This window comes from Aquarana catesbeiana, linkage group LG09 (genome assembly GCF_042186555.1).
Source record: "Aquarana catesbeiana isolate 2022-GZ linkage group LG09, ASM4218655v1, whole genome shotgun sequence".
In the NCBI taxonomy this organism is placed as follows: Eukaryota; Metazoa; Chordata; class Amphibia; order Anura; family Ranidae; genus Aquarana; species Aquarana catesbeiana.
In genome coordinates this window covers 297008352-297021359 of record NC_133332.1, presented here as the reverse complement: position 1 = coordinate 297021359, position 13008 = coordinate 297008352, and the positions used below count along the sequence as shown (strand labels likewise).

General features: G+C 47.1%; 1 protein-coding gene across 1 annotated transcript in view; it reads right to left on the bottom strand.

Annotated features, from left to right (window-relative positions):
- The window catches only part of FIBCD1 (fibrinogen C domain containing 1), a 229332-nt gene that overhangs the window by 195894 nt on the left and 20430 nt on the right, over positions 1-13008 (bottom strand). The window contains exon 2 of the mRNA XM_073600470.1: positions 860-1013. Coding sequence (XP_073456571.1) covers positions 860-1013 — 154 coding nt within the window. The remainder of the gene's footprint in view (positions 1-859; positions 1014-13008) is intronic.

Genomic DNA, 13008 nt, shown 5'->3' with positions numbered 1-13008 from the left:
CTGTGCATTACACACTCCTGACCCCTGCATTCTGTGCATTACACACTCCTGGCCCCTGCATTCTGTGTATTACACACTCCTCGCCCCTGCATTCTGTGTATTACACACTCCTGGCCCCTGCATTCTGTGTATTACACACTCCTGACCCCTGTATTCTGTGTATTACACACTCCTGGCCCCTGCATTCTGTGTATTACACACTCCTGGCCCCTGTATTCTGTGTATTACACACTCCTGGCCCCTGCATTCTGTGTATTACACACTCCTGGCCCCTGCATTCTGTGTATTACACATTCCTGGCCCCTGCATTCTGTGTATTACACACTCCTGACCCCTGCATTCTGTGTATTACACATTCCTGGCCCCTACTTTCTGTGTATTACACACACCTGAACCCTGCTTTCTGTGTGTTACATAGTGCTGACCCCTGAACTCTGCAGTATGCACTGTTGACTCAGAACAGAGCAGGCTCAGGTATTATTTAACCATTCCCCTTTTAACACTTCTTGAATTTATCACAATTTGGCTATGCTCACCATTTGGCTTGCCACAAGTAGCCCCCCCCCAATCTGTCTCGGCCCTATCTCTAATAACAGTGGGCATGGTCACTAAGGTCTCCCCAAATTTCATTCTTAAAATCTGGTCACTTTTAGTTTAGATACACTTTGGCAGCAGTTTTTGTACACGTAAAAAATTGTTTTAAATTTGAACACTTCTGAATATAATTTATCAGGGAAAGTTTTACTCATGTTGTATTTTTCTTTGTTGTATATAATTGAAAAAAATACTATACAACTACCATAGGGGATGATATTACTGTATAAATTATGGTTAATATTGCAATAATTATCAAACTTACCATTGGTGCAGCCACGAGGCTTGGTACTTCTGGCTGGTGTCCTTACAAGATCCCCCTTCCCACGGGATCGGCCATGATCTCTTTGAAGATTGTCCAGCACTTCGCTGACTGAACTGACCAGCTGGGCTACATGACTCTGACCCTCTGAAAGTAACTGTAAGAGGAGACATAAAATTCTGTTAGGTTTGCTAAAGGATAACAGAATAAGGAACCCAGAGGAAAAATCCAGTCTTTCTGAACAAAGTTTTATATCATATTTAATTACTTTACAAGCTATTTTGTAATTTAATGTAATTAAAAATGACATTTCCATTTTAGTCTGCAGCCGTTGTGATTTTCTAAAACTGTCAAATGTCATTTTCGTGTAGTATGGCAACCTAGAAATCTTATTTCCTGCTTGTGTGATTGGCTCGCTGCTTTTTTCAGAAGTCTGCACCAAGATTTAAGTCAAAATTAAAGGCACCCTCTGAAAAAAGAATTCATTTGATTAGATACATTTTAAGGCCCATCCATGCCTGAAGGAACCTAGGACATGCAGCTTTTCTTATTAACACTGAGACTGCTCAGGTGGATATAAAAAAAGGTAGAAAGCAATAAGTTCACAGAGGAGAGCGGTATCTTTGGAAAGTTTAGGGTCAGGGTTGCCAGCCGTCAGTAAATTTACTGACAGTTCGTAAAAATCAGTGATTTTTACAGCTGTCATTAGATGTCCGTTAGAGAAATTTTATGTCAGTAAAAATTAGGCCTTTCCCCCCCTCTCTGGCAGGTTAGTGTTGGCTCAGCAAGTGTAAGAAAGAACCCCTTGATAGCTTGATGTAGCACCAGCAGCCACTTATACATCCAGGCAGAGTCTGGAGCCAGTTCATGGATTATTTATAGGTAGAAGCAGACTGGAGCTGGTGATGAAAGGAGCAGGCAGCCGCATTTGCCAATCCTGCTCCTCTAGTTCCGGCTGTGGAGTGATCTCCACAGTGCTCCACTTGCTGCCTCTCTGCATAGATAGATAGTTTGAATACCCAGTGCTCGTCTGGCGGCAACAGATCCTGTAGCCTGTGTCCATGGCCCCATGTGACCCATAGCCACACACCTCTCCTCCTGTGTAACCTATCCTGTTTTTCTGAAGCTGCAGTTCTCTATCAGGTACAGTCAAGTAGGGGTGGGAGTAGAGCACTGTACTGGGAGAGGGGGTAATTTGGGGAAAAAGGGGGTGCACCTGTGTAATCTGCACTCTGTGCGCAGTGCACCCCTGAGTCCTGCACTCTGTATGCAGTGCACCCCTGAACAATGAACTCTGTACACAGCGCAACCCTGGACTCTGTACGCAGAGCACCCCTGAACCCTGGACTCTGTATGCAGCGCACCCCTGAACCATGTACTCTGTACACCGCTCACCCTGAACCCTGTACTCTGTATGCAGCGCACCCCTGAACCCTGTACTCTGTATGCAGCGCACCCCTGAACCCTGTACTCGGCGCACCCCTGAACCCTGAACTCTGTACGCAGCACACCCCTGAACTCTGTACACCACTCACCCTGAACCCTGTACTCTGTATGCAGCGCACCCCTGAACCCTGTACTCTGTACACAGCGCACCCCTGAACTCTGTACGCAATGCACCCCTGAACCCTGCACTCTGTACACAGTGCACCCCTGATCTCTGTATGCAGTGCACCCCTGGACTCTGTACGCAGCGTACCCCTGAACCCTGCACACTGTACGCAGCACACCCTTGAACCCTGCACTCTGTACGTAGCATGCCCCTAAACCCTGGACTCTGTATGCAGCACACCCCTGAATGCTGCACTCTGTACGCAGCGTGCCCCTGAACCCTGGACTCTGTACGCAAAGCACATTCCTGGTATTTAATGCTCCTTTAAGGCCCTCCCACTGTAACTGCAGGAGTGGATACTGCTGCCTCCTGAATGTGTTTTTTTTTTCCAGCTGAAAGGGAATTTTGCCTTGAAATATTATGTTACAACCACAAGCCAAGCATTTGGCCTGTTGCTGCTGCATAGCCACACAGGTTGTGTTTATACTGTTTGAATATCGATTGTTTTAGTTTCTAAGTAGAAATTCTGTCATTTGTTTCAGGTTGTCAGTAAAAAAAATTCTGCTCTGTCAGTAAATTTTCCATGTTCTGTCAGTAACAGTGGCAGCTGGTGCTCCATTTTTTTTGGGGGGGGGGGGCAAACAAACCACCTGCCAACCCCCTCCAGTGCTCTGCGCCCCAAGCCCACCCTTTTTTGAAGCAAATTAGAGCCTCTGACTCTAATCATGTGCTTAAGAAGAAAAGCCCCATTGAAATCCATGCATCAGTCGCCCTGCAGATTGTAGGGGCCGGGCACATGGATTAGGGGGGCTGCGCCCCTAATGGAGCGGCCACCACTGGTCAGTAAAATAAAGTTGCGGGAAGTTGGCAACCCTGTTTAGGATTCACCTCTTGGTGATTTCTAATAAAAGCCAATTACATTTTAAAACTTGTGGGCTCATAGCAAATCATATGGCCCCTGTTCTGTATTGCAGGGATGTCCAGGTGCCTGCATACCTAGTCAGTTAAATATCCTGATTTTTCCGAAAGCGTCAAAACCTAGCTTGCATGGTCATGCTCAGGTCTAAATTTAATGCCAGATAGCTCTGCCAGTTCTGTGACTTCACCCTTCTTCACCGCTGTTACACAATAGAACCTGGTCAAGGATCTTGACCGTTTTAATTGTAAATCTAAGGAGCATCAGCTCTCTACATCCATCTGTCACACTGTGGCCAACACAGAGATGTAGAGCCAGGCCAGAGAGCAGATGTGGAAGCTGGAAAAAGCCAAGAGGACAGTTCATAATCTTTCAAAATGTCAGAGGTATACTTTAAAAGGACAACCTTAACAGAAGCTAAACAGAATTGGCAAGGATATCTTCTTTAGTTATTAAATGTCCTCTTTTCTACATGTGCACACAATGACACGTATGCACTTTCATCCAAGAACACGGTAATACAAACAACTCCCCAGGTACTAGAGGGTACGCACTCATGTACAGACAAGAGCCACAATGTCAATGCTGAAAGCCAAATACTTCAGCTACCAGCTACTGATTGCTGTTGGGACAATAATTATGTGATAAAGCAGCATTGCTTAACCCCTTGACCACTGAAAGGTTTTACCCCCTTCATAACCAGATCATTTTTTGCTATTCAGCACTGCACTACCTTTAAGTGGTATTAAACATTAGTTTGTTTTTGTTTGTTTTTTTGTTTTTTTTAATAATATCCCTATACTAATGTGCTCTGTGCAGTGGTTTTGCATAAAGCAGCCCTGATCCTCTACTTCTGCGGTCACTGGCCGGCGCTCCAGGCCCCTCCTCTTCATTGGGCGTCCCCACGGAAAGCCGTTTTCCATTGGGGCACACTTGCTGGCGCGCTCCCGAGCCCTGCTGCGGCATCAATTGACACAGACAGCGGGACTCGGCTCACAGCTTTTGATTGAGAGCAGCGGGAGCCGTATAAAATTAAAAAAAACTAACGGCAACATACAAGGCTATCCACAACATCTCCCCCAACTACATCACCAATCTCATCTGCAGATATCACCCAAATCGTCCTCTCCGCTCCACCCAGGACCTCCTGCTCTCTAGCTCCTTTTGTTAATGCTTGCCTCCAGGACTTCTCCAGAGCCTCTCCCATCCTCTGGAACTCCCTGCCCCAGTACGTTCGGTGAGCCCCTTTAGGCGATCCCTGAAAACTCACTTATTCAGGGAAGCCTACTCCACCTCCACCTAAGAACTGTCTCTTCTGTATTGAACTGTATTGTAATTGTACTGTCCCCCCTGTACGTTGTAAAGTGCTGTGCAAACTGTTAGCCCTGTATAAAATAATAATAAAAATATGTCCAACAGTGGCTGGAGCTGCTGCGCTTGTACACATCGCTGGATCGGATCAGGCTCAGGTAAGAAAAAGGAGGAGTCTGGGGAGGGGGGGGGGGAGCTGCAACATAGAAGGTGAAAAAACCTGAATGCATTAAGGTGGAAAACCAAAAAAAAAAAAAACAGCAAACCCTTTATGCCCTGTGCACACGACCGTCGGAAAAATATAGAACATGCTCTCTATCTAAATCCATCTGAATTTTCGACAGAAAAAGTCCAATGGGGTATACACACAGTCGGAATATACGATGAAAAGCTCCCATCGGACTCTTTCTGTCGGAAATTCCGCTCGTGTGTACACGGCATTACAAGCAATGGTGCAGTCATGCAACACTGTACGCAAATTAAATGTTTATCTTTTTTTTCACACAAATAGCATTTTCTTTTGGTGGTATTTGATCACCGCTGGGTTTTTCATTTTTTGCGATTAAAAAATAAAAAAGACCGAAAATTTTGAAAAACAATATTTTCTACTTTTTGTTCTAAAACATATAAAAAAAAAAAAATCTAATTTAGGACAAAATTCATTTATTATTTATTCTGCAAAATGTTTTTGGTTAAAAAAAAAAAAAAAAAAAAAAAACGAAATAAGTGTATATTAAATGATTTGTGGGAAAGTTATACAAACAATGGTGTATATATATATATATACGGGAATTTACACAGCTATAGAGGCTATAATGTAATGGCGATAAGCAGCGACTTATAGTGTGCCTGTGATAGGGTGGGGGCATTCTGGCGCTAACAGACTTTATCTGGGAGGGTCACTAACTGACATTGACATTGCTAGTGACACTAATACAGTGATAATACTGTACACTGACACTGGCTAGGAAGGGGTTAACATCTAAGGGCAAAAGGGGTTGACTGTGTGCCTAACAATGTGTAACGTGTGCTACTTTTACTTTACTATGTGGCTGTTTTATGTTCATAGTACACAGAGTTCTGTGTTTTTGTAAACACAGAACTCTGTGTGTGATTGGCCACAGCTGACCAGCTGACTTCTGCCACAATCATTGGCTGAAATTTGCAGCCAAACTCGTGCTGTCCAATCACAGCATGGGTTGGCAGGGGGCGCGCGCATTCATGCCCCAAACCTGGAAGCAAGCCGACAACATACGTTGTCCGGCCTCTGCCGCTCACCGGCAGTAAAACTATTGTGGGCGGGTGGCAAGTAGTTAAAGGATAAGTGCACTTTTAAACAAAAATCCACTTAATCTTTTTACTCCTGTCCCCCCTTAACAGATGCTTATTTATCTAAAAACAATGATTGTTGTTCTGCTACTTTTTTACATCCAGCGGTGCAAGTCTTCACTGCCCTGGTTGCGCCTGCACATTATAGCGCCATAGGCTTCCTAGGGACCGTCTTATTTTGTATTGAGACCAAAGGGGCACTAATGGACAGGCGCAGCCGGGACAATGAAGATTTGAACAACTGGATGTCAACAAACACTGGAGGCAGTGGCTGTGAGATTTAAGTAAGTATGCATCTGTGGTGGGGGTGGGGGGGGGGGAGTGGCCTAGATTAGGTTAAAGTAAGGGAGCAAAAGGATAAAATAAACTTTGTTTTAAACCTTTCTCTGCCAAAGCACACATTTGAAAAATCATTTTGGGATTGAAGATTGCATAAAACCCCCAAACTTTATATATTTTCTGAAAGCACACACCTAGAGAATAAAATGGTAGTTCAAATTTTTTATGTCACTTGTGTAGCAGTCTCCTCTCCTCGACTTCCAAGCAGGGCCGATCCTAGGGTCACAGGCGCCTGGGTGCAGAAATATTTCTGGCACCCCCATATGGGCGTGGTCATCTTACTAACTCCTCCCCTTTGCTAATGTTTCTATGGCAACAACTCCACCTCTCCATCTGTAAACCCCACCACTTTGTTTTATGGCACAGTAGCAGCATTTGATGGGCACAGTGGCTGTGTTTGATGGGCACAGTGGCAGCTTTTGATGGGCACAGTGGCTGTGTTTGATGGGCACATTGGCAGCTTTTGATGGGCACAGTGGCAGCTTTTGATGGGCACAGTGGCACTGCATTAGATGGGCACAGTGGCACTGCGTTTGGGCACAGTGGCTGCGTTTGATGGGCACAGTGGCAGCGTTTGGAAACAGTGGCTATGTTTGGCACAGTGGTAGCTTTTGATGGGCACAGTGGCAGCTTTTGATGGGCACAGTGGGCTTTTGATGGGAACAGTGGCACTGCGTTTGGGCGCAGTGGGCATTTGATGGGCACAGTGGCTGCGTTTTATGGCACAGTGGCTGCATTTGATGGGCACATTGGCTGTGTTTGGCATAGTGGCTACATTTGATGGGCACAGTGGATGCGTTTGTTGGGCACAGTGGCAGCTTTTGATGGGCACAGTGGCTGCGTTTGGGCACAGTGGCTGCGTTAGGGCGCAGTGGCTGCTTTTAGGCGGGGCACAGTGGCTACGTTTGATGGGCACAGTGGCTATGTTTGGGCACAATGGCTGCGTTTGGTGGGCACAGTGGCTGCGTTTGATGGGCACAGTGGCTGCGTTTTATGGGCACAGTGGCTGCGTTTGATGGGCACAGTGGCAGCATTTGATGCGCCCTGTGGCTGTGTTTGATGGGCACAGTGGCTGTGTTTGATGGGCACAGTGGCAGCGTTTGACGGGCACAGTGGCAGCGTTTGACGGGCACAGTGGCAGCTTTTGATGGGCACAGTGGCACTGCGTTTGGGCACAGTGGCCGTTTGATGGGCACAGTGGCTGCGTTTGATGGGCACAGTGGCTGCGTTTGGGCACATTGGCTGCGTTTGGGCACAGTGGCTATGTTTGGGCACAATGGCTGCGTTTGGTGGGCACAGTGGCTGCGTTTGGTGGGCACAGTGGCTGCGTTTGGTGGGCACAGTGGCTGCGTTTGGTGGGCACAGTGGCTGCGTTTGATGGGCACAGTGGCTGCGTTTGATGGGCACAGTGGCAGCATTTGATGGGCACAGTGGCAGCGTTTGATGCGCCCAGTGGCTGTGTTTGATGGGCACAGTGGCTGTGTTTGGGCACAGTGGCAGCATTTGACGGGCACAGTGGCTGTGTTTGGGCACAGTGGCAGCTTTTGATGGGCACAGTGGCAGCTTTTGATGGGCACAGTGGCACTGCGTTTGGGCACAGTGGCCATTTGATGGGCACAGTAGCTGCGTTTGATGGGCACAGTGGCTGTGTTTTATGGGCACAGTGGCTGTGTTTTATGGGCACAGTGGCTGTGTTTTATGGGCACAGTGGCTGCGTTTGATGGGCACAGTGGCAGCATTTGATGCGCCCTGTGGCTGTGTTTGATGGGCACAGTGGCTGTGTTTGATGGGCACAGTGGTAGCGTTTGACGGGCACAGTGGCAGCTTTTGATGGGCACAGCGGCTGTATATGGGCACAGTGGCAGCTTTTGATGGGCACAGTGGCACTGCGTTTGGGCACAGTGGCCGTTTGATGGGCACAGTGGCTGCGTTTGATGGGCACATTGGCTGCGTTTGGGCACAGTGGCTATGTTTGGGCACAATGGCTGCGTTTGGTGGGCACAGTGGCTGCGTTTGGTGGGCACAGTGGCTGCGTTTGGTGGGCACAGTGGCTGCGTTTGATGGGCACAGTGGCTGCGTTTGATGGGCACAGTGGCTGCGTTTGATGCGCCCAGTGGCTGTGTTTGATGGGCACAGTGGCTGTGTTTGGGCACAGTGGCAGCATTTGACGGGCACAGTGGCAGCTTTTAATGGGCACAGTGGCTTTGTTTGGGCACAGTGGCAGCTTTTGATGGGCACAGTGGCAGCTTTTGATGGGCACAGTGGCACTGCGTTTGGGCACAGTGGCCATTTGATGGGCACAGTAGCTGCATTTGATGGGCACAGTGGCTGCGTTTGATGGGCACAGTGGCTGCGTTTGATGGGCACAGTGGCTGCGTTTGGGCACAGTGGCAGCTTTAGATGGGCACAGTGGCTGCATTTGGTGGGCACAGTGGCTGCGTTTGATTGGCAAAGTGGCTGCATTTGATTGGCACAGTGGCTGCGTTCGATTGGCACAGTGGCTGCGTTTTATGGCACAGTGGCTGCATTTGATGAGCACAGTGGCAGCATTTGATGCGCCCAGTGGCTGTGTATGGGCACAGTGGCAGCTTATGATGGGCACAGTGTCTGTGTTTGGGCACAGTGGGCGTTTGATGGGCACAGTGGGCATTTGATGGGCACAGTGGGCATTTGATGGGCACAGTGGCAGCTTTTGATGGACACAGTGGCACTGCATTTGATGGGCACAGTGGCTGCGTTTGGGCACAGTGGCAGCTTTTGATGGGCACAGTGGCTGTGTTTGATGGGCACAGTGGTTGTGTTCGGGCACAGTGGCTGTGTTTGATGGGCCCAGTGGCAGCCTTTGGGCACAGTGGGCGTTTAATGGGCACAGTGGCAGCTTTTGATGGGCACAGTGGCTGAGTTTGATGGGCACAGTGGGCGTTTGAGCACATTGGCTGCTTTTAATGGGCACAAACAACTTACTTCCAAGTTCCTTGACCGGCCTGGATGCTGGTGCAGTGCAGGGACAGGGAGTCACTCACTGTGACTCACAGCAAGGCAGGCAGCCATACCTGAGCAGCTCTGCTCGCTCTCTTCAGGAGCCTGGAGGAATACTTCAGACCAGGCACGCCACATGAGACACGCTCCGAGTCCGCTCCCTCTGAGCCACGCTGTCTAATGATGGCAGAGGTGGGCGGAGCTTGTTTACTAGCCGCAGAGGCGTCGTGCAAAGAATGCTGGGGGGGCCGCGGCGCGCTCTGAATGCTGGGGCGGCCGCTGCCTCTCTGACGTCACTGGTTGCTAGCTAGAAGCCGGCCGGGCGGCCAGCGATTCTAGCAAGTGAAGTGAGCAACCAGTGCAGTCAGCTTCAGTGCCCCTCTTCTGCAGGCAAATTACAACGCTGGGGTGCGGTGCACCCCGCACAGAATTGGCCCTGCTTCCAAGGGCCCGATGGTGACCCCCAGAGCCAGTTAGAATTGACATTCCTCCTCAGGATGCAGATTACTTGGAATAGTGGGTGTTGTGCAAGGTGATTTTGTGCAAGATTGGGTACCAGTGACTTTTTGTAAAAATGAACAGACAGAGTTTTATTTCTCATAACAGGAACATTGGACAGAGGGTTTAGGGCACAGGACACTCTTAGGCAAATTCAATAGCAATTAAGGAAAACTCCACAGACAAAAATAGAACTAGGCAGACAGCAATACAGAATGAGAGCCTTTAAGCTGAATGTAGCAGTCTGTATCTTGTAGCAACCGCTGTCTCCTATGGCAACAAATTTTCTCACAGAATCCTATTGTAGATCTTCCAGCTTAACTGACAGTATCTCACTGTAGATCCTAAAGCTCAGCTCGCCGTCTCTCTCAGTAGACTTCCTGGACTCTCAGCCAAGTTCCCCAAGCTTCACCCACAGCTAACTGCTGTACTTTATCTTCAAGCTTTACTTACAGCTACCCGCCATACTCCTTCAAGCTTTGCTCACAGCTAACCGCTGCATTCCTGGATGAATCTCTACTGAAGCTTTCCCACCACTTCACTGTCCCCGGCTAGTGAAGTGTCTGCTCTGGTACTCCTTCAGAACTTCATCCTTTCCAAACTTGCCTTCGGTAACAGGAGTGGTCGTCCCTTTGTGGCAGCTGCTTCTCCTTTACCTCCGACAACGATCAGGCTCCCCTCAGGCTGAGCCTCTAACACATGTGGTTCTGCCCCAGACTTAGGGCTTAAACTTGGTTGCTCCTCCTTTGCAGAACCCCAAACTGTTGGATAGGCCTTAAGTGGACCTAGCAGCTAGCATGCCTCCTGGATAGGCCTCAGGCTTCAGGCCTAGCAACCAGGAGCTTCTCAACATACACCTATCCAGGCTGCAGCCTCGGATCACCTAATTCCTCCCAAATAAATAGCCCATCCCAGCATACACAGCGGTTAAAGGAACCCCTGCTGATTGGCTGAGACAACCTAGTTTCCCATTACCGGAACTTATGGTAATCCATCATTCTAATGCCAAAGACAACAGTGCTACCTATTGACAGAAGAGAGAGACTACCCCAAACTCAGACTTAGGACAGGAATCACTGGATCAACCTACCAATTAGCCAAGATAGTTACCATCTAGCACAACTAGATTTATTGGCAGCCCTGTTTAGGACCAGGGTGCTACACTTGATGTTACCGCAAAGATCTAGGAAACACAACATTTCTGTAAAAAACATACTAAAGTAAACTTTAGTGCAAACAAACGCAATAAACTATCCATATTTTTGGTAAAATATAAAATGCGAAGTTGCACCAAGTAAATAGATACCCAACATGTCAAACCTTATATATATGCACACCTGTGAAATGGCAACAAACTTCAGTACCCTATATTTTCTATAGGTGATGCTTTAAAAGCTTCCTATAGGTCATGAGTTTCATGTTACGGAGAAGGTCTTGTGCTAGAATTATTATTCCAGCATGCGTGGTGATATGTAATGTTATTGCAATCAACGTTTTCACGTGTTGTGGGGGTGGGGCTCTATTTTTTGTGGGGAGTGGATTTTATGTGCTTAGGTGGAATTATTTATTTATTTTTTTTGCAAAGAAAAGTTTTTGTTTTCTTTTAACTTTTTTTTTTTTTTCATCACATAGGGGACAAAAAAGTGCCCTATGTAATGGTTTTTAGGTGACAGTTTCTCTTTAATGAGACATGCAGGGTCTAGAAGACCCTGCATGTCTCCTCTTGGCTTCACTGAATGTATTGCAATGCACATCACATTGCAATAAATACCTTCCCGGCCATTCTATTTTTTTTTTGTTTTGGTCAAGAAGGGGGTAAAATCTTCCGGGCCTGAATTGGTTAAAGGTGTCACACTTGTATGTAGCAAAGATTTGTTGCAGCTGTAACTCTCTGACTACATTTCCTGACTGCAGAGTTTCTGCTGTAAGTGGACACAATACACATCTAGGCAGCTACAGGTCACTAGTCTGCCATGGTCCTCATCAGATGACGAGTGGTTGCTGAATTCGTTCTCAAGCTAGCCCAGCCTTTCTCAACCTTTCAACACAGAGGAACCCTTGAAATAACTTTCTGGTCTCAAGGAACCCCTACTAAAAATGACTATATCTAGAACTCATGATACATTAGTGTGATGGTCAGTGGAAAGAATGCTCCTTACACTTGTGGTCATTGGGAAGAATTCCTTCATGGTAAAAAAATTACCCCCTTACCAGAGTAAAAAATGAACCCCTTGCAGATTGTCAGCCCTTTTAAAAGGGGCGTGACCCCCGAAAACCTGTCAACTCTCCAACCATTTGATCCTATAGCGAGTTTCACTGCGTCCAGCTGGAGTGCATCTCCAGGTGGTCGCGCCCTCCTGTGTGTTTTTTTGCAGTGCCCTTAGAGATAGCTAAAAAGATCAATGGTGTCAGTGGGAACTTCTCTATGGGGAAGAAATTGCTCATGGAACCCCTAGAAACCTCTGGAGGAACTCTGGTTGGGAAACCCCGAGCTACCCTTTTTCCCCGAAAATAAGACCTAGCGTGACTGTCGGTGAATGCTGCAATATAAGCCCTACCCCCCAAATAAGCCCTACCCCGTTTCCCCGAAAATAAGCCCTACCCTGAAAATAAGACCTACAAGGACTTTAACTAGGGCTTATTTGGGGGGTAGGGCTTATATTGCAGCCATCACCGACAATCACGCTAGGTCTTATTTTCGGGGAAACAGGGTAACCAAATACCGCTGACAGTCAACTCAATGACAGTCAACTCAACATCAATGAGCTACAAATCAGACCTTTCACTTACTCTGATTCATTTTTCTCGAAATAACAAAAAGACAAATTAGTAGTTCCTAAAAATTGCTCCTGTGACCTAGCTGGAACCATAATCCAAAAAGAGCCAAAACTCAAAGAGCAGTTTATTAAACAGCAATATCAAGTGTCACGTACATTGACCTGTCCTGCACAGTAAATGCCTCCTTGTTCTCCATCTAGATATATCAGCATTTCTCACCATAATGATATGATATGTTGTACCCCTTCACAACTGCAGACATCACACAAGTACCTCTTCGTGTTTGTCAAATTAACATAAGTACCTACTTTGATTACAAATATATTGCCGGTGCCTTCTAAATGTGTTTTCCGGCTTTCAAAACAAAACCTTGTGCTTGTAAAAAGGAGGAAACAAATTGGTTTGTTTTGAATACAGTTTCCTTTACTAAAGCAATAAATAAAACATAAT